The sequence below is a fragment of the Dendrobium catenatum genome, unplaced genomic scaffold, assembly GCF_001605985.2.
Source record: "Dendrobium catenatum unplaced genomic scaffold, ASM160598v2 original_scaffold_125794, whole genome shotgun sequence".
Lineage (NCBI taxonomy): Eukaryota > Viridiplantae > Streptophyta > Magnoliopsida > Asparagales > Orchidaceae > Dendrobium > Dendrobium catenatum.
The window spans coordinates 615367-638733 of NW_021444229.1; the positions used below are offsets into that span (position 1 = coordinate 615367).

Here is a 23367-nt window from a genome sequence, read left to right on the forward strand (position 1 = left end):
CAATATAACAAACTTGTATCATATAGAGCACATTATATATATAGTTGGAGAATGACATAATAGTGGCTCTCAAGAGAATGTTGTTCTGTTCATTTTTTTGGCAGGTCCATAATCAGATGATGATGGTAAGAAGAACCGTAGTTGGCAGGTAACAGAGGTTGGAAGGATCATAATCAGGTAATGGTGGTCGGGGGAATAATAATCGGCGTGCGATGGTGGTCGGAAGGACCGTAGTTGGGTGATTGTGGTCGGATCGTAGTTGGCAGGTGATGGTGGTTGAAAGGACCGTAGTTGGGTGACGATGGTCGAAAGGATCGTAGTCGTGTGATGGTGGTTAGAAGGACCATAGTCGGTCGACGATGGTCGGAAGGACTATCAATGGCTACTAGATGTGGTTTAACGATGATGGTTTGGTGGAGATTCAACAACGACAGCCTAGTGTCGCGAATTTGTCGGCGATGGTGCTGGGGTGGAGCTTCATAATTCTCTAAGCCAAAGGGTCTATTCTCTTCTTCCTTCTCCCCTCCCCCCTTTCTAGTGAAGCATGAGAGTTTATTTATAATTTGTTTGGAGTGTCATGACTGATAAATATAGAGAAAATCAAGGACATGCTAGGGATGTTCCATCGGATGACTGATAGTGATTTCCTTGACATAGAGTTTTTATCAAGCATTTTGTGCCTTAATGATGCTAGAATTAAGTGATCTTTGGCTCGTTGGATTCGTCCCGTCAAGTTACTCAATTCAAATATAAGCATGCTATATTCGACAATCATTTTGTTATGCAATTAATGCTTTGAACCATCTAAGTATGCTTTGGACCCTTGATTTGGGCTCATTTGCACTCGGATCACACTGAGTTTCATGTCGTTGGGATCGTCTTTTTGAGATGTTTAATTTGACTATAAATTTGTTGACATAAGAGCTTAGATGGTCCTGAATTTAATTATGAAAATTTCCAATTCAGATGTTCATCAAGATTCAGATGTTGAAGCTCGCATAGTTTGAAAATATTGCCTCATTTGTAATCGACTACAAATACTAGTGGATTCATTCAAACCGGGCCAGGCCCCGTGGTTTTTCCCCCTTTTTCAGGGGTTTTCCACGTAAAAACTTTTGTGTCTCTTATGAACGCTACACCCTCTCACTTATCTGATTGTGTGCTGGATCTTCGTACAATACTAAGACGTTAAACTAAATATTTCTCTACCGCCGCGAATATTCCAGGACGCAACAAGTCTAATTAATAAAAAAAATTATATGATAAAAAAATATATGTCTCCATGTGGACAACATCGTAGATTTGTTCTTAAAATTTCTGCTTGAAAAAATATGCATATCCCCGCGTGGACAACATGATGTGGTGCGCATGGCGATTAAGGCTTTGTTTGGGACGATTTTCTTTCTGCTTCTTAAAGCAGCATTTTAGTACAAAATTAAAAATTTTGTACTAGAAAGCTGCTTTAAGAAGCATAAAGAAAGCCATCCCAAATGAAGCCTAAGTCTGTTCTACTAAATTAAATTTAACGGTCAAATTTTACTTAATTACTGAAATGTTCTTAAAATTTTGCCTTGTACATGATCTTCAGGGGGTAGAGATATACAGAATTTAGCATCCTAGATTTATACGAAGATCTTGCACACAAACATATAAGATACAGGAGTGCAACGTTTATTAGAGACACTAAATTTTTTATGTGAAAATCCTAGAAAAGGGAGAAAACTATAGGGCTTTTTCCAGTCTAAATGAATCCATTATTACTTGTAATTGATTATAAATGATATCCTTCTTAAGGGGAAAACGTAACTTATATCATATAGAGCACATTATATATATAGTTGGAGAATGACATAATAGTGGCTCTCAAGACAATGTTGTTCTGTTCGTTTTTTTGGCAGGTCCATAGTCAGATGATGATGGTAAGAAGAACCGTAGTTGGCAGGTAACAGAGGTTGGAAGGATCATAATCAGGCAATGGTGGTCGGGGAAATAATAATCGGCGTGCGATGGAGGTCGGAAGGACCGTAGTTGGGTGATTGTGGTCGAATCGTAGTTGGCAGGTGATGGTGGTCGAAATGACCGTAGTTGGGTGACGATGGTCGAAAGGATCATAGTCGTGTGATGGTGGTCAGAAGGACCGTAGTCGGTCAACGATGGTCGGAAGGACTATCAATGGCTACTAGATGGAGTTTGACGATGATGGTTTGGTGGAGATTCAACAACGACAGCCTGGTGTCGTGAATTTGTCGGCGATGGTGCCGGGGTGGAGCTTCATAATTCTCTAAGCCAAAGGGTCTATTCTCTTCTTCCTTCTCCCCTCCTCCCCTTCAAGTGAAGGATGAGAGTTTATTTGTAATTTTTTTGGAGTGTCATGACTGATAAATATAGAGAAAATCAAGGACATGCTAGGGATGTTCCATCGCATGACTGATAGTGATTTCCTTGACATATAGTTTTTATCATGCATTTTGTGCCTTAATGATGCTAGAATTAAGTGATCTTTGGCTCGATGGATTCGGTGATTTTCATGTCATTGGGTTCGTCTCTTCGAGGTGTTTAATTTGATTATAAGTTTGTTGAAATAAGAGCTTAGATGGTCCTGAATTTAATTATGAAAGTTTCCGATTCAGATGTTCATCAATATTTAGATGTTGAAGCTCGCATAGTCTGAAAATATTTGTCGGGCTTTTTGAAAAATTGTCCATGTGAAATTAGAATTTTTGATAAATTTCAATGCAAGATCACCCCTGAACGTTACCGTGGACCTCCCTTCAGGGCCGTGAAAAAAAGTAAGATCCTTAATTATAACATTTCTTGAATTGGATGCACTGAATGAAGTAATAATTACTTCCCAAAATTCTCTAAACTCATTTTTAAAATTAGTTGTAGGATATTTATTGTGTATTAAATGTGTTAAAATAATTTTTTTATTATGGATAAAATTGAAGTTTTATTTCAAAACAAAATTAACGTTTTCCTCAATTAGGAAATGGCCAATTTTAAGAAATTAATTTTTTAATAAAACTTCAAGATGTTTATTACTTAAAAATTCTATTATCTTCATTATTAGGAAATAGCATAAAGACAAAGATTAGAAAAAAAAATTTATTGTTTGTGATGTGTGTGTGTATAATGAAAATACATGTGAATAGTTCAAGTTATTCATGCACTAATAATGCAGGAATAGTGTCATGAATATATTTTTGTATTATTATTATTATTAAAGTATATTTTGTGACTTTTAAAATTGTGAAAAATCTGTAAAAAATTATGAAAAATTCTAGAAAAACTTTTCATAAAAAGAAGCACTTTTTGGCTTTTAAAATTCAAAAAATTCTTTAAAACTTCATGAAAATTCTACAAAAATTTTCATAAAAGAAGAACTTTTGGCTTTTAAAAGTATTATTATTATTATTAAAGTATATTTTGTGACTTTTAAAATTGTGAAAAATCTGTAAAAAATTATGAAAAATTCTAGAAAAACTTTTCATAAAAAGAAGCACTTTTTGGCTTTTAAAATTCAAAAAAATTCTTTAAAAATTTATGAAAAATTCTACAAAAATTTTCATAAAAGAAGCACTTTTGGCTTTTAAAATTCCAAAAAATCTTTAAAAAATTATGAAAGACACTAGAAAAATTTTTCATAAAAAATGAGGGCATTCTAGCTTTTAAAATTCCAAAAAAACCCTTAAAAATTTATAAAAAAATTATAGAAAAAATTTTTCTTAAAAAAGGATGCTTTTTGGCTTTTAAATTTTCAAAAAATCTTTAAATAATTATTGAAAATTCTAAATAAAAAAAAAAACTTTTCATACTCTTTCTTCCTTATTCCTATAAATACCCTCCTTGGGGGTAGGGGAAAAGAACAATTTCTCCTTTCTAATTTTTCTTCTCTTTTTCTTTCTCACTTGTTCTTACATTAGAGGCATTTCATTATCTTAGATGGGCAACATCCCCTATTAGTTTCATTGTCCCTCTTTGTGTAGAAGTAGAAGATTTATCTTTCATTCTCCTTCTTTCTCATACTTCTTTTTACATTAGAGACATTCCATTATTTTAGATAGATGGCATCCCTTATAAAGTTATAATGCCCCTCTTTGTGTAGAAGGAGTAACATTTGCCTTTCTTCTTCTCTCCTTTTGTATTTCTTCTTTACTTCTTATTATATTAGAGGCATTCCACTATCATGGATAGGTGGCATCCCCAGTCAAGTTTTAGGATATATCCTTAGATATAAGGAGTCATACAATATACCGATGAAAGCTTAACGAAGGTGGTAAGGTGATATTCAGATGTTAGCAATCGTGTGATAAGATGATTGCAATAATTAGAAGGTGTGTTACTAATAATAATCGAGTGAGGGGTCGATGATGGCTGATATGAGGAGAATGACCAATAATGGCCAATAGATGAAGCGCCGATGATGATGATGGTCGAGTTGTATTTTATTGAAAGAAATATGCATCAGTGTTAATGGGAGAACAAATGCGTCAGGCTGTGCGTCGATGGTAGCATTCTAGCAGCATACTAATAGTGTCAATTAAACGAAGGCCTATTAGGGCTCAGATCATTCCTTAAAGAATAAGATGAAAGATATGCTTCAAAGTGTACTTGAGAATAGTATAATATAATATGAAAATGATGTTTAACTTATTCAAGGTTGTTTATTAGAGCGTATTTGATGACATTAACCTATGAGAAAGAGATTGAGGGAATCCATCAAAGATGTTTGACCTATCCAAGGTTGTTTATTAGAGTGTTGCTTAATAACGTTAATATGTGTAGAGAGGTCGAGATAATCCACTAAAGATGCTTAACCTATCTTAGATTATTTCTCAGAGTATTGCTCGATGATGTTATTTTGTGTGGAAGAGATCAGGAGAATCCACCAAGGATATTTGAACTATCCGAGATTATTTTTTAGAGCTTTGCTCATTGACGTTAACCTATATGAAATAAATCGAGAGAATCCATAAATGATATTTGACCTATCTGAGATTATTTGTCAGAGCATTATTCGATGACATTAATATGTGTGGAAGAGATCAAGGGAATCCATCAAGAATGTTTAACTATTCAAGATTATTTGTCACACTACAGGAAAAATGCTGAAAATCGGCGGTTTTTTCCGGCGGCCGTCGATTAAGCCGTCGTTAGAGTCTGACGGCGTAACCGCCGGCGGAGCCATCGGTAATACCGACGGCCTATAAACCGCCGGTTCAAACCGCCGGTATAGGCCATTTTTCCTGTAGTGTCAGAGTGTTGCTTGATAACGTTAACCTATGGGAAAAAGGTTGAATCAAATCCCCCCGGGATTGATTATGCCATGATTTAGAGGGGGAGAATACCACGTTTATCCCAAATTAAATATAAAGAATGAATTATCTTTAAACTATTATTACATTTTAAGGTCGAGATTAAGACATTGTCCAATGAGTAGAAATCCAACTATGAACTATATATAACTTGAAATTTATTAGAAGCATCCTTACATTTGTTGGGGGCTTTATGAAAAATGATTTCCCAATATATGTTAAAAGTATTAGAGAAATTTTAATGGCCACGATTACTTTTTATGTTGTAGCTAAGGTTGCTCCCCAGTTCAAATTTACTTCCTCGAATGTAATACAACCATGGCTCATAACTGAGGAGTGATAAAGCAATACATATTTATTGTTGAAGAGAGATTTCACTCAATATTTAATGGCTTCATTTGAACCTGATAAAAGATCATGGTAAAGGGACGACCCCTCTTTAACTAAGCTTAAGTCATTGACGTGAACGACCTTTCATGGTTGCAGCAAAGATTGCCCCCCAATCTAGAATCATTTCTCACTGATGGCGTCAAACTGTTGCATCCTAAAAAAATTACTGTGGTAGAGAGATATATAATTTAGTGTTCTATATTTGTACAAATATCCAATACATAAACATATAAGATAAAGGAGTACAACATTCATTTGAGACACCAAAATTCTTACTTAGAAATCCTAGAAAAAGGGAAAAATCATTAGGCTTTGCCTAATTTGAATGAATCCACTATTACTTCTAATTGATTATAAATGTGTCCATCCTCAGAGGAAGGCATTGGCTCAATGTAGTAAATTTACATCATATATAACATATTATATAATTGGAGAATGACATAATAGTTATTCTCAAGAGAATATTATTCTGTTCATTTGGTTGCATGTTCATAATCAGATAAAGATAGTCAGAAGGACTGTAGTTGGTAAGTAATGGATGTTGGAAAGACCATAATCAAGCAACGGTGTCGGAGGGATCATAGTAGGCTGGCGATGTAGGTCAGCGGGCGATGGAGGTGGGAAGGACTGTAGTCATCAGATTATGATTGTGTAAAACCCTTAAAAGCTGATTTTTTTAGTGCTGTTAGTCCCGGACGAACTGGCCTTAGTACGAGACGAACTGAAGAAATTATGAAGAAATGTGTATGTTTCGTCTGTACGAACCTGGAACAGTCGGGACGAACCATCGGGACGAATTGAACCCGAGTGCATCGTCCAGAGACGAAACAAATTGGAATTAATTTCGTCTGTACGATCTGTGTCCAGAGGAGTTCGTCCCGGGACGATCTGGGCATCGTCCTAGACGATCCTGCTTGATAAGTATCGGATTTGATATATTTTTTGATTCATTTGAAGAGAGAGAAAGATAAGGCAAGAGAGAGAAAGAGAAGGGAAAGCTTGATTTTGGAGGCCGCGGAGCACTTTTCGTCCGATGACGCAGTTGGAAGATTTGTTTGTCTCGAAGTAAGGAATCCGAATCCTATTTCTGATTTCAAAGATTTTGAGTTTTGATAATTCAGTGCTCAGTTTTGTGTTTCCGTTACCGAATAGCGCGCATAATTTTGTATTGACGAAAATTTTACCGCACAACTTTTGATATGTTTCCGATATGATATTTTTATACGATTGGAGTATTTTTTGTAAAGTTTCTACCGGTTATTTTGAGTTCTGTGCGATTTTTATCGAATAGAAAATAATCTGGCTGTTTAAAAATAGTGCTTTAGTACAAGTAAAGCTTTGTAATGTTGTTTTTTTCGATTTCTAGTAATTTGGTGAATTTCTGAATTTGTGATTTCTGTGTACATTCCGTGTGCTGCCGTTATGCCGCCAATTTTTCGTACGACCTCTGATTTTTTGACTTGATGATTTGATTGATTGAATATGCCTACAAATGTGGATATATAATTGATATACTGTTATATTACTGAAAGACAAGTGAAGACTGGTTGAACCGTTGGTTGGAGATTGGCTTGACCTGTACAGGATGGTGGGCCGACGGGCTTTCCTTTAAAAAGGGTTTGGTGTTATCCTCTATTGATCATTGATATAACATTGGGAGTCATAAGAAGATTATTATGCCGACGGGCACAGAGTGACGACTCTTTTTGAGCCAACAGATATATATTTATGGATTTCTACAACAACACAATGGATTATCGACTTAAAAAATGCCTTAATAGCCAGAGATTGTACTTATTCAGTAAAATTACTGTATTGTATTGCAAGTGTACAGAACTATTCTTATGATTTCATGATGGATTTACTGATTTATTGATATCAATGGATTTGTATTTAAATTTATTTATTGATGGATTTACGGATTTATTGTTATATATGATTTCAATGATATTTGCATTATGTCACTGAGCATTGATACTGATACTGATATGGATATGGATAATGTATTGATTTATTGATGCTATGGACATGGATACTATTAATTCATTGATTCATTGATATTGATTCATTGATACTGATTCATTGATACTATCGCTTCATTGATACACCATATTGAACTGCTGCATGTGATTCATTGATCAATATGGAATATGTTTTACTGTATTGATTTGATTTACACCGTTCTTGCGCTGTATTGGTTTGATTATTTTATATGATTTCATACCGATTGATGTTATTGATCAGAGATAATTGATTTGATTGATTATATTGATACGATATTGCTTTAACGGTTATTATCGAGACGATGATTTTTCTCTATCGATGTAACTGATCAATTTAATTGAGATTCTTCTGAATATAGATTTTTCTATTGTTTATGAATTCTTCCGAGATTTGACGTATGTACTGATTTATTGAGCTTTATGGATTTCTTCCTACTGTTTATCGATTCTTTTATCGATGATTGTGGATTGTATCGATCATGCATTGATTACTGATTTTCGTATATGCTGCATAGATTCACTGATCATGTGTAATTGACTGTTATGGATTTGATAGATTGACATGCATATTGTTTCAGTACCGTGCTTTGATTTCAGTTGTAGGTATTAGGTGATCTGCTGGGCTTTTTGAAGCTCATTATATGTGGTTAACAATTTTAGGTCTGAGCAAGGGAGCAAGAAATGAGGTTGATCAAGACTGTCGACGAATCCTTTCACTATGGATGCCTGGGGCGTCACAATAGTATCAGAGAAAGTGTTGTGAAAGGATTTGACTGATAGTTTGATAGAATGGATAGTTTCAAGTGCATCATTTACATAGTGAATGACATGTGATTGAATGAACTGAATGACTGTATGATTTCCGACGAGTTTTGATTTTGATTTGATTTGATTTGAGTTTTGATTGGACAAATTTGTTTTATATCAATTTTGCATTCGATCCCTTAAGGGAAATATCAAGGACGACATTTTTTTTAAGGTTGGTAGATTGTAAAACCCTTAAAAAGCTGATTTTTTTTGTGCTGTTAGTCCCGGACGAACTGGCCTTAGTACGGGACGAACTGAATAAATTATGAAGAAATGTGTATGTTTCGTCTGTACGAACCTGGAACAGTCGGGACGAATTGAACTCGAGAGCATCGTCCAGGGACGAAACAAATTGGAATTAATTTCGTCTGTACGATCTGTGTCCAGAGGAGTTCATCCCGGGACGATCTGGGCATCGTCCTGGACGATCCTGCTTGATAAGTATCGGATTTGAGATTTTTTTTATTCATTTGAAGAGAGAGAAAGAGAAGGCAGGAGAGAGAAAGAGAACGAAAGAGAAGGGAAAGCTTGATTTTGGAGGCCGCGGAGCGCTTTTCGTCCGACGATGTAGTTGGAAGATTTATTTGTCTCGAAGTAAGAAATATGAATCCTATTTCTGATTTCAAAGATTTCGAGTTTTGATAATTTTGTGCTCAGTTTTGTATTTCCATTACCGAATAACGCGCATAATTTTGTATTGACGAAAGTTTTACCACACAACTTTTGCTATGTTTCTGATTTGATATTTTTTATACGATTGGAGTATTTATTGTAAAGTTTCTACCGGTTATTTTGAGTTCTGTGCGATTTTTATCGAATAGAAAATTATCTGGGTGTTTAAAAATAGTGCTTCAGTACAAGTTAAGCTTTGTAATGTTGTTTTCTTCGATTTCTAGTAATTTGGTGAATTTCTGAACCTGTGATTTCTGTGTACATTCCGTGTGCTGCCGTTATGCCGCCAATTTTTCGTATGACCTCTGATTTTCTGACTTGATGATTTGATTGATTGAATATGCCTACGAATGTGGATATATGATTGATATACTGTTATATTATTGAAAGACAAGTGAAGACTGGTTGAACCGTTAGTTGGAGATTGACTTGACCTGTACAGGATGGTGGGCCGACGGGCTTTCCTTTAAAAAGGGTTTGGTGTTATCCTCTATTGATAATTGATATAACGATTGAGAGTCATAAGGAGATTATTATGCCGACAGACGGGCATAGAGTGACGACTTTTATTGAGCCAACGAATATATATTTATGGATTTCTACAACAGCACAATGGATTATCGACTTGAAAAATGTCTTAATAGCCAATGATTGTACTTGTTCAGTAAGATTAATGTATTGTATTGCATGTGTACAGAACTGTTCTTATGATTTCATGATGGATTTACCGATTTATTGATATCAACGGATTTGTATTGAAATTTATTTATTAACGGATTTATTGTTACTATACGATTTCGTTGATATTCGCATTATGTCACTGAGCATTGATACTGATACTGATTCATTGATTCATTGATATTGATTCATTGATACTGATTCATTGATACTATCGCTTCATTGATACACCATATTGAACTGCTGCATGTGATTCATTGATCAATATGGAATATGTTTTACTGTATTGATTTGATTTCAACCGTTCTTGCGTTGTATTGGTTTGATTGTTTTATATGATTTCATACCGATTGATGTTATTGATCAGAGATAATTGATTTGATTGATTCTATTGATACGATATTGCTTTAACGGTTATTATCGAGACGATTTTTCTCTATCGATGTAACTGATCAATTTAATTGAGATTCTTCCGAATATAGATTTTTCTACTGTTTATGGATTCTTTCGAGATTTGACGTATGACTGATTTATTGAGCTTTATGGATTTCTTCCTACTATTTATCGAATCTTTTACCGATGATTGTGGATTGTATCGATCATGCATTGATTACTGATTTTCATACCTGCTGCATAGATTCACTGATCATGTGCAATTGACTGTTATGGATTTGATAGATTGACATGCATATTATTTCAGTACTGTGCTTTGATTTCAGTTGTAGGTATTAGGTGACCTGCTGAGCTTTTTGAAGCTCATTATATGTGGTTAACAATTTCAGGTCTGAGTAAGGGAGCAAGAAGTGAGGTTGATCACGACTGTCGACGAATCCTTTCACTATGGATGCCTGGGGCGTCACAGATTGGAAGGGTTATAGTTAGTGAATGATGGCGATCGAAATGACCATAGTCAGGTGATAATAGTCGGAAGGATTATAGGCAAGCGATGGTGGTTTGAAGGATTACAGGCAAGCGATGGTGGTTGGAAGGATCTGTCAAAAACTACATGATTGAGGTCTGACAATGATGGTCGGGGGAAGATTCAATAATGGCAGCTTGGTAATGCTGATTTGCCGATGATGGTGCTAGGATGGAGCTTAAGATTTCTTTAAGCCCAAGAGTATTTTCTCTTCTTCCTTCTCCCATCCTTATGTGAAGAGTGATGATCTATTTATAATTTTCTAGGTGTGACATGACTAGTAAATATGAAGAAGATCAAGAATATATTGGGAGTGTTCCATCGGATGGCTGATAGTGATTCCCTTAATCATAAAATGTCTATCAAGCATTTTTGTTCCATAATGATGTCAAATTAATCGATCTTGGGCTCGTTGGATTCATCTCGTTGAGTCGCTTGATTCGACTATAAGCATGCATATTCGATGATCATTTGGTTATCCAATTAATGCTTTGAACCCTGCTAATATGTTTTGGACCTTTGATTTAGGCTTATTTGAGCTTGAATTGAACTGATTTTGGTGTTGTTGGGTTCGTCTATTTGAGATTTTTGATTCGACTATAAGTTTGTTGAAATCAGAGCTTGGATGGTCCTTAATTTAATTCTAGAAGTTTCCAACGATGGAACTAATAAGCCTAAATAAGCTCTGATTTCAACAAACTTATAGTCGAATCAGTTTGATGACTTATCAATAACTATGAAATTCAACATTATTTTAAATAACAACTAAGATGTGATAACTAAAATGCTTGGGCAAATCTAAAGTAGATATATCAAAGCAAAAACAAAATACACAAAGAAAATTATAGGTTTTAGTTGACGGATTTGGGAACTTTGTGTTATGGACTTCACCAAAACAAAGCGACTATCACAATACAACTTAAGGAAGATAAAATTAAAAATAGAGAGAAATTAGAGGGAAGAATGATGCATGAAATGAAGTATAAGCCCCCAACCGTTGCCCACGTGGCAATCAAATCGCCTAACAATTGGCGATTAAGTATGTATTGCAAACTCAAATTTATCCGACCTATCCTTTCTTATTTACTTATTTAATTTTATACTCTAGTTGTTTTTAAAATTTCACCTCAAATTTAATGTGTTGATAAGTTATATTTAACCGAATTTCAATTCAATTTGTTGGATAGATAGCATTTAAATTTAATTAATGTAAAATATATTAAGATTTTATTATTTAAGCCTAAAACTATTAAATTTTTGTTAACTCATTTTTAATTAATTTTTTATGATTTCTTCTATAATTTCTAATTCTCCGTAAATGTGTATTTACATCATTTTTTATTTTAAATGTGTATTTTAATGAGATAAATTTAATAAATTAAACTTATTCGATTAGAATATTATAAGATATTCAAATATTATAAAATAATAAAGAGGAATTATTCTAAGCCGTACGATGAGACGAGGAAGTATCCCGGAAGCAAAGCGCTTTTGGAAGAACAAATGCTTTGCATCGGACGGCGATAATAAAAGCCAATTGCCATACCTTTTATAAATCAACGGCCACATGAAAGCCACGTGGTAAGCCGTTCGTGAAAGTTTCCTCGCACGGATATTACCAGTGCGCTTTCTCCACCGTCCTCTATATATCTAATTGGGCCTCTTTTTTCTCGTGGAATAACTGAACGTAGGGTATGGCCTTTCTTGGTAGAGAGGCGGCCGGCGATATCACGGAGATGAGTTCTCTGGCGATTGCCGGAGAAAATTCGGCCGTGGGTTCATCGAGTTCGTCCTGGCGTATCAACGTGAGCGGTCTACAGTTGCCGGAGTGGACAAAACGGGAAGATCAGACTTTGGTTTCTAGGGTATTCGGTGCTTCTATGGGTATGCGTGCACTTTCTGCTTGAAATCACTTATTGTTATATTTTTACAGTTATTTTTTAAACTAATTCTTGTAATTTTTATTGGTTGTTGAACTTTGTGTAAGAGGGAATAAATTTATGTTTAGGAAGCAAAAGTTTTGTTATGTACGGTGGAAATTTTTTTCTTTCCAAGCTCATTTTGGTTTTTGGTTGGGAGTTCATTCTATCAATCAAGAGTTCCTGAGTTCTAAGTCTTGTCTATATATAATATTTGTGTGAATTTGTCTTAATTAACCTAAATGTCCCAACAAAAATAATGAGATTTTTGCATTCTATTTTTGGGAAAAAGTTGGGTGTGGATATTGACATAATTGCTATTATGATGGGCTGAAAAAATTCAGATGCTGTACGTTTGGTCCTACAAATCTGAAAATAACGGCTTAAGAAAATGTTTTCTGTTCTAATGGTTGCTGTTTATCCTGTAGATTTTACAACAAATATCTTCATGAATTTATATTTTTGCTGTATATATTGGAAGAATTTTTTTCGCCTTTTATGATAATTGTTATGTTGATTCTAAATAAATGTCTTAATGTTTAACTATTTTTCTTGTTAATTTTGTAGCAAATAATTTCATTAATCTTCTTTTGTTTATAAATTAAAATCATATAATTTGATGTTAGTTAAAAATACTAAAAAAATTTTGTGGCTCACAATATGTATAGGCATTATTTTTCTTTTTGTTTTGAGCTGTAAAGACAAAGACCTGGGCAAATGTTGATTTGCTTTTTTTTTTTCTCTATTTGACCAATTGGCTTGGAAGAACAATTATTTTCGTGTAAATCACTTCTTATTTTATTAGTCTTCCTAAATGGGCTGAAGTGCTAACTCTTGAATATGACAGTATCCAATCATTTGTTGCTTGGATGGAATTGATCAGGAACCTAGAAATAAGGTTGGCTTTCCTTGATGTCTAACAGCAGGCCTTTTATTCTAATTATCAAAGACTTGTTTTGCTAATTAATTAATTCTATTAATTACAATTATAACTACATTTATTGAAATTATTTTATTTTTCCTTTTAAAATAATATGTATAACAAAATAATTATTGGAACCTACTATTTGTTCTTGAAAAAATCATTTATATACTAATCTATGAATTGCAAGGTTATTCACCTTTAATTACTTTATTTATATTGTTTTAATTTTCTAAATATATTGCTTTTGTTTTATAGTATTTTTTTTAATTAATTTAATACTAATTCTTGATTAATGTAAATATTTCTTGAATTCTTTGTTTTGTGCATCTGTATGGGGTATTGGTTAGTATCCTTACTTTCAACTCCTAATGGTTAGTATATTGTGGTTGGCTGTGATTCCTCAGTTACAATATACTTTTTCACAATTCTATAAATATTGTATATATTCATAGGCTTGGTTTCTTTATGTCAAGACGGCATCATTTTATTATTATGGTAAGATGTGAATTTTTCTTTCCTGGACACACTTGAAAATCTATCAACTTTTTAAGTTCATTATACATAGATTTCTTACCCCAATTAAAGTCCTACATGTAAACTATGATAGCTGTCACAAAAATTTAGGAATCTCTATATCTGAAAGTTTGAAAGTATATTATGATGATGATATTTGCAATTTAGTGTATAATACAAAGAAAAATAAATGATTGATTCTCAGGTTGACTTTGCTTAGGCTATTGTTCTTTTGTTTGCCCTACCAGTGAACTTGCATTTTATCTGACTGACTCTTTCTGGAGGTTTTTGATGAGTGCTTAATGCCTACCATTTTGAATGGGAAAGAAAAATGAAAGAATTGCTGAAATTGCCTTACAATAAGAGATAAGAAGGATTCAATAATATTTGAATTGAATCCATCTGAAAATTGATGGCGTGCAAAAAAGTTGAAATTGATGTTTAACTCTTATAAACTCAAAGGTGGTTGTGTATTAGTGATATTTTTTGTTATGCATCTCAGTATTCTTCTTGCTGTTGTGTGAAACCTTCTAAAATATCATCAAAGATGCGTGTTCATTGTCAGTCATTCCTTTCGCAGGAAAGAAAAGCAGAATCGAGAAATATTATAATAAGCAGGAGAAGCTTCTGAAGGATTTTACTGAAATGGAAAGCTTTATTGAGTTAGGCTGTCTAGAAGGCGCTCCAACAGAGGTATGTTAAGGATTGTGCTGAAATTTTGATAGTCTGATACATCCGACTGGATATTTGTTTTTTCATTCAATCTTTTAATGTAGATCCGTGTCATTGGAATTTGTGGGAAAGTATGTAGTTTCTGTAGCTATCTACTCCATGGGGATTTGTTGATGGCTAAGGTTTCGTTTGGGACGGCATTTTTTAATGTTTTTTAAAGTAGCTTTGTAGCAAAAAATTAAAATATTTGTACTAGAAAGCTGTTTTAAGAAGTAGCAAGAAAGCCGTCCCAAACGAAGCCTTAGTTTGGATTGATAAAGCTACTTGAAAAAACAGACTTAAAGAGAAAAATAGGAGATAAAGGTCTTTAAAGTAATACAAATAGACTTTGTAATTTATTTCACTGGTTGGATTTGCAGGATGAACTTGCTGCATTGGCTCGACTTGAGAGGATGGCAATCAATATATCAAACATGGCTAATCTTCTTCTTTTTATAGCCAAAGTGTATGCATCAATTTCAAGTAGGTCTCTATCTGTGATTGCTTCCACACTGGATTCCTTGTTGGATCTTCTCTCTGGATTCATTTTATGGTTCACATCACATGCCATGAAAAAGCCTAACCAGTATAGGTATCCAATTGGCAAAAAGCGGATGCAACCTGTGGTAAGTTATCAATGATATTGTTTCACCGTGAAATGCTCTCTTATTCGATTGTTTATGCAAATATGATATGCTTTGGTGTGGTTTTTTTATGTTTTTTGTCGCAGGGAATTATAGTTTTTGCTTCAGTTATGGCTACTCTTGGTTTCCAAGTACTACTGGAGTCTGGTCAGAGACTTCTAGCATCGGTACAGTTTTGTTATTTGTTACTACGATGATAGTAAAATTATTGGGGGATAAATTGATGGAAATTCATCAAAAAATCATGAAACAGAATTATCTGCTCCTGCTATTGTGACACCTTAAGATACTCTGAAATATCTAATTTATTTTGCTGTCTTGATTTTCTATTGTGCAGTCCCACTCTTCACTGGATAGTTCAAAGATTAACTGGATAATTGGAATCATGACTTCCGTTACAGCTGTAAAATTCGTGCTGATGATCTACTGCCGTAGCTTCAAAAACGAAATTGTGAGAGCTTATGCGCAAGATCATTTATTTGATGTCATCACTAACTCCATTGGTTTAGCTACTGCTGTACTAGCTATTAAAGTTTGCTGGTGGATCGATCCTGTAGGAGCTATTCTGGTAAGTAGGAATGTTCATAGCCCTTATGCTCAAAGATAGTTACTTTTTTTTTTTTTTTGAAGGGATGCAAATTGCATTAATCAGGGAAAAAAAACTATTACAATCTGAACAAAAAAACTAAACAGAAAACCAAAAAAGCTACCATTCTTAACAGAAGGGAGGTAGACATTATTGAAAAGCAAATAAAACCTTAAAAAAATATATTTGCAAAAAAGAAAAAAATCATAATAGAGATAAGATCCACTACTCTTTTCGAATCAGATGGGATGAAGGGGACACCAAAAATTAGACAACCGCAAAGATTGATTAGTATTCCAGAATTCCCAAACATGTACAGATTGAAAAGTAGTAAGAATCTTAAAATCTACTACTCTAATTTCATTATGCAAATAACACAAATTACTGATAAATTTACATCCAAATAGCCAAAAAGTACCATTCATGAATGAGAAATTTCGTAGCCGATGTAGGTTCTTAGTTTCTGTTTTTTGATGCAGATAGCACTGTACACAATGAGCACCTGGGCAAGAACGGTTCTTGAGAACGTTTGTTCATTAGTCGGACGAAGTGCACCACCTGATTACTTAGCAAAGCTAACTTACCTCATTTGGAATCATCATGAAGAGATTAAGCACATCGATACGGTCCGAGCCTACACATTTGGATCACATTATTTCGTCGAGGTTGATATTGTTTTGCCTGGAAATATGCTTTTGAGCCAAGCTCATGATATTGGTGAGAGTCTTCAAGAGAAGCTGGAGCTGCTGCCTGAAGTTGAAAGAGCTTTTGTGCATGTGGACTTTGAGTTTACTCATAGGCCTGAACATAAGACTAAGGTTTGAGTAGGGTTATTGTAACTTGTTATGTTTTTTTTTTTTCTAGGGTAGAAAAACTGTTCATGTAGCTAGTTTTATCTATCAAGTTAGAGAACTTATATATATTGTTATTTTTATATTTTAATCCTTGATAATGCTTAAATTAGCAAATCTTGTTAGATAGCTGCTGCACAGCTTATTGTGGATTTTTTTTTTTTGCACATTTAGGTCAATTAAGACAAATTTGCACGCAAAACACATAAAACAATAGTATATTCTAATCCTTTTTTTATGGGGGCTAAAAAAGTGATATCTTTTTTTTTTTTTTTGAATTAGGATGAGTTGAATTTTTTTTTTAGATGATATAAATGTTAAAAATATGTTTATTATTAAATTTATTATAAAATAATGAAATATTTATATATTTGTATATTATCTATAAAATAATTATCATTGGAGGCAAAATAAAATTTTGTTTAAATTGTATACACTATAATTTATAAAAATAATTTTTTTCATTAAATCTATAACAAAATAATAACATTTTAAAATAATAATATTTTTTTGTAGACAATAAAAATTTGTACAAATTGTATACACTATAATTTATAAGAATAATTTTTTTTCATGAAATCTATGAAAAAACAATAACATTTTAAGATAAAGTATGACCTTTTGGTCTATTCGGAATGTCTGGTGCATTTAGTACTCAATATTTTCTAGATGCAATAGTTGGTGAAGGTTTTTTTTTTTTTTTTTTTTTGTCAGGAATGTTATGTAAATCCTGATCTGCTGCAATTATGATATGAGATAAACGAAATAACTGCACAAAAGGATTCCCCCATTATGTCGAGCAAGCAATTCTTGCACTTAGAAAGAGAAGGGGCTAATTTTAATATGTGGGCTCCGAAAATTCGTCCCTGACCTCCGCTCGCTTTTTTTTTATTCGGCGAGAGAGTTTTAACTGATAAGTTCCGAGGTAAATTTTGAAAGGCAGATGAGTTTGTAGATAAGACACTACCCAGAGATTTCGCCCTCATTTTTGCGAGGACTTTATAATCTAATTTTTGGTTTCATATAGGCGCAAGCCCCTATAGTTAATTACCCCTCCCGATAACGAGAGAGAACTTTCGATTAAGGCTAGTCATCAATCATATACGTAGAGAATACGTGTTATATGACATATAGTAGCAGCATGTGTTTGAATTTGAGAATTTGGGAGAGCTTGATATTTAAAATAAAAATTGCACCATCTTGCACTTAAAGCGGATGGTGGGGGAATTTTATTTTAAGTGAGTTGATGGATTTATTTCATTTTAAATATTTTTGGGATTTTTTGAATTTTCTGGGATTTTGGGTGGAGTTTTGGAGTATTTGAAATGGACTTTTGGGAGACACTTGAAAGTATTTGGAAACCCATCCGGTTGAGATTTGCATTCAACACGGTCATCATCGGGGTGTTTGGGGTCATTTCTCTTTATGGATTAAACCATGTCAACTCGACCAAGCTATTGATCGAGGATCGGGTTTCTCGTAGGCTTTATGCCTTTATTTAGTGAATTCTTTTGATTATAGGCCTTAAAGGCCTAATATGAATGTATTAAAATAAATACACCGGTCGTCACAATCGTGTAATTGTTTGCAGGTTCGAACCTTGTCGACTCCTATTAATCCGTATAGAAGGATCGGGTTCGAACAAGAATTCACTTATTGACCCGCGCAGCATCCCTAGACGTCACGTGTGCATTTATAACACGCTCGCCGGGGCCCATGCGGGTTTGGGGGCATTTTATAATTATTGATTGAACCTTTTCGACTCCTATTTACTTGCTTATGAGGATCGAGTTCAAAATTTGATAACCCGCGCAGTATTCATAGACGTCATGTGTGTACCAATAACACGCTCATCGGGGCCCATGCGAGTTGAGATTATATTTTTCCCCTTTAGTGTACATATGTGTATACAAATTATAGTGCACGTGCAGGGGTACTATCATGTTCTTTGCTACAACAACCTTCAGGTGCTTTACATTTGATATAATAACTCTGTATTTTGTTTGTAGGCGAAAGAAGCCTGTTATGCGCTCATTCAAAGTCATATTACTCATTTAATTGCATAATGATCTAGACTGCATGGAGTTGTATCTATCACCATCTTCCGTATTCGTCAAATTTCACAATCTACGGACATCAATATATTTTTCTTGTCGTAGGAATGCCACCAAATCTATTACGCTTTCAACTTATGAGCAAATGGCCTTCCACTATCATCCATACATGTTGCTTGTTATATGCATGATGGTTCTCTCATCTTTTGAAGTGACTTCAGAATGCTTTCAACGATCATCATCTCTTCTAATATCTACATCCCCTTTGGTATAAAAGTTTTGAATGTCTGTAAGAAGCTTTACTTTGTTGATCACAGGCATGTTATCATATTCTTCATTTGATCGTTGCATGCATACCAATTTGATTCAAGAGTTTAAGTCACTTTGGTTTATTATTCTTTGCTTGCAATCAACACCTCCATCATTAGCTTCGATTGAAGAACTATTGCAATATCTTGTACATCGTTCTTATTTGCTTGTAATTGATGGTTAATGAGATGTAGAGATTTTCCCCAACCTCACCAAGAGTTTGTATGTGTGAGATTTGGAACATTGTTCACCACCAATCATTGTAGTTCATTAGATTAGAGTATTTCATGAATCATTTTGGAGAAATAAAAGTACAAGTCTTTATAAACTCCGGTCCACATTCAAGTTCACCTTTGCTTGTTCAAGCTCAATGTCAAAGTTCTTTGCACTTTATGTTTGAGTTCACTTAAGTCATTTGTTGCAAGTCCAAGTTCTTTTAATGCTCAAATCAAGTTTGAGTGTAGTCATTTGGCAAGTTCAAGTGTTCAATTAGCAAGCTCAAGTCCTTGCTTGAATTGTTCAGGTCAAGTCCCTTGGTCTCTTGAGTTCAAGATCATGTTCTAACTCAAGTCTTCGTTGTAGTTCATTTGTAAGTTCAAGTTTAGCGACCATTCAAGATTGACTTAAGCATTTTGTTCATTAAGATTTAGTTCATTTATGGTCCAAACAATGTCCAAGTAAAGCTCCATATTGTCCCAAGTACGATCTTATGTTTACCCGAAATTTCGGCAGCCTTCCGGCGTCTCCCCCGTTTAGGAGAAAACTACGGAAAACTGAGCCTCCCGCCACGCTAGAGAAAAGCGTACATGGTAGGTGCCCTCGAACGAGGACATCGCGGCCGTAATAATTTGTTCTCCCACCACGCCAGAGAAAGGCGTGCATGGGCTTTCGAGCACCAGTTTAAAATAAGCAATTTATAATTTACCCCGCCTCGCCATAGGCGTCGCACCAGGTTCCCTTCCCACCACGCTAGAGAAAACCGTGCATGAGTTGGTTTTCCGGTCTGACACTAACGCCGAAAATGGGGTTTTGATTACCCGCCCCGTCACAAGCATCACAACGAATTCCCTTCTCACCACACTAGATAAAAGCGTGCATGAGTTTGTCGTTCGCCTTGTTGCAAGCACCGGGAATGGGTTTTCAAAGGTTTAAGGTCTAGGAGTTATACCTTAACGATCAATGTCGGCACGTGGATCGAGGGAAGGGAGAGAAGCATATTTAATTCATAATTAATTATAAATCATATATAATTAATTATATTTGGCATATAATTAATTATATTCAATTCATAATTAATTATAAACTAAAATACATAATTTATAATTAATGATAAACTAATTATAATTAATATATAATTAACTATATTTAATTTAAAATTAATTATAAAATTCATGAAATTTATTTTTCAATTAAGCAATATATAATTAATTATATTTAATCTATAATTAATTATTTTTAATTTAAAATTAATCATAACTTAATTAGATTTAATTTATGATTAATAAAAAACTAATTATAATTAATTATATTTTAATATACAATTAATTATATTAATTTAAATTAATTATAAATAAATCATTTTAATTTATAATTTTTGATAAACTAATTATAATTAATTTAACTTAATTATAAATCAAAATAAGATTAAGTCTAATCTTATTAAACAGAGAGTTTAACTCTCTTAAACTATATATTTAAGAGATTTGGCCGAAGAAACGCGCGTGAGGGAGAGCCATCTTCAAAGCCCGCGAGCTCCCGCTGTTGCTTCCGATCGGGCTGGAAGGAACGCCGAAGGAGAAGGCAGATAGGGAAGGAGACTCGCGGCTAGGGGAGAGAGGAAGTTCGGCTAGTTTCCTTCTCTCTCTCTCTCTCTCTCTCTCTCTCTCTCTCTCTCTCTCTCTCTCTGTGGACTAGAGAAATCAGGAGGCAGAGACTGGCTTCGGCAGCTTGGAGGCGACGGGAGCAGAGGTTTCGCGTGTGTGGAAGAAGAGTTATCGTGGGAAGAAGAGCAGCCGAAGGCTCCATTTGATTTGGTATTTAACGACGTGAATGAACGACCTCGAGCGGGGTTCGAGCAGAATTCGTGGGATACAACTCAAGCGGCGCCGAATCAGCGCGATTTCGGTAGGATATCGCGGGTCCGACGGGTAAGAGGCTTATGCGTAGGATTTCTGCTTTCATTTCTTCTCCATTTCTGATTCTATTGGGTATAACATGAAGGTCAACATAATACTTGATTGGAGACCGAAACTATAACTTTATTCAACAAAAGGGATAAAGGAGAATCTCTCTCTCTCTCTCTCTCTCTCTCTCTCATCTATCTTTCTTTCTTGGTTTTGATTATGAGTTTTTTTTTTCCTAAAGAATGGCATCACTTGTAATCAACTAAAAAATTAGTAAAATCATTTTAATTGGGCCAAGTCCCATAATTTTTACCCTTTTTCAGAGTTTTTCAAGTAAAAATTTTGGTCTCTTATGACTCTCACAACCCTCTCTATATATGTATGTGTGCTAGATATTCGTTCCAAGCCGCGAATGTTCTAGTCCGCAACAATTCTGAACCTTAATTCGATCGATGTTCACTATGAGGATGGAAGATTATTTAAAGTATTATCTATCATGTACCATAGTGATTTTAAAAAATATATTAACAACAAGATGACTCTTTTGTTCGAGATAATTGAGCTAAAATTTAAAATATATTCAAATATTTTTTGAAAAAAGAGATGAGTTGCTTTTCTCCTATAATGCTCGATTTGCAAATCAAGGGTATAGTCAAAATACGTTTTCTTCTCTAACATGTAGCCTATTATCATGGGGAGACTTTACCTTAGTTGCCTGTGCGGCCTTAGCACTCCTTCCTTGTGCTAAGCAACCTTAAACCCACACAATTTTGCTAGGAAGAGAGGAAGTGGCTGGGGAAATGTTTCATTATGCATGGACATTCTTACAAGAGGAGAATTGAAAGGTGTGAGGAGATTGCTTACAAATAAAGAGGATGGTCCTATTTATAGCCCTCCACCCATGCCTAAGAACTTTCTAAAATTCCCTCCAAATACATGTGTGGAGTTCTCTAGAATACTCCACACTATTTCCTACTTATATTACAATGTTCTGGGGAGTTCTAAAGTATACTCTCTAAGTATCCACAACATTCTAGAACATTCTAGAGTATTCTAGAATCTTCTAGAAAACTATAGGTCTTTCTAAAACATGCCAATACCTTCCAAAATCTTCTAGAATCTTTCAGGGCATTCTAGAATCTTGTACAACCTTATTGAATATTGTAAAACCTTTCAGAGTCTTCTAGAGTCATCCAGAGCTTTCTAATGTCGTATGACCTCATCTCAAAATGATTCTAGGGGACTCTTTGGCCTCTACTCTGCATGCCAAGCCCAAGGGGTTTGGTCAAACATCTAGTTCCAATATTTGGGAGTGACACTATACTTTTTTCCTCTTATAAGGCATTTATGATTTCTTCTTTTATAAATCTACCTTCATTTAATTCACAAATAAACAATGATTTGATATTAGTGGATTTAAAAAAAATCATAAATTAAAAAGGGAAATGTGGCTTTATATGACTCATAATAATTGTAATTAGAGAAATATCCTATGTTTGTTTATTTGTTGAAATTTGCTCATAAATGCCCCCTCGCTATTCTTATACCGTCATTCTTAAGAATTTCCCCTTAAAACACCAAGTAACAATGTTCCACTAATCACAGCTCCCTATACTTCCAAACATTATCTATTTCTAATTTCAACATCTTTTAATTGAGTTTTCTTCATTCAACAAAAAAGAAGATCATATTGGTGAAGTTGAATTGAACAGAGTAGTTTAACACAAACTTTGACCCTCAGATTTAACATGGGAATTATATTGTATCATATGCTCCAATCGATTGTGTAACATTTTAATGATTTATTCATGTTATATTGAATCAAGATAATTTTGATGGAGACCCAATGTTTGTTTAAATCTTATTCAAATCATATGATCTTTATATGATGTTATATAATATTCTTTCTCAAACATAATTCGAACATATATTTAAACATTGTTTGAAT

The 23367-nt window shown here is 34.1% G+C and overlaps 1 protein-coding gene across 1 annotated transcript; it reads left to right on the top strand.

Annotated features, from left to right (window-relative positions):
- Window positions 1-12449: 12449 nt before the first annotated feature.
- Window positions 12450-17058, top strand: LOC110100590 (metal tolerance protein 10). Its single transcript, XM_020828158.2, has 6 exons — window positions 12450-12668; window positions 14722-14834; window positions 15233-15478; window positions 15583-15663; window positions 15834-16064; window positions 16562-17058. The coding sequence occupies exons 1-6, from the start codon at window positions 12479-12481 to the stop codon at window positions 16904-16906; spliced, it is 1206 nt and encodes a 401-aa protein (XP_020683817.1). The 5' UTR covers window positions 12450-12478; the 3' UTR covers window positions 16907-17058.
- Window positions 17059-23367: the final 6309 nt, after the last annotated feature.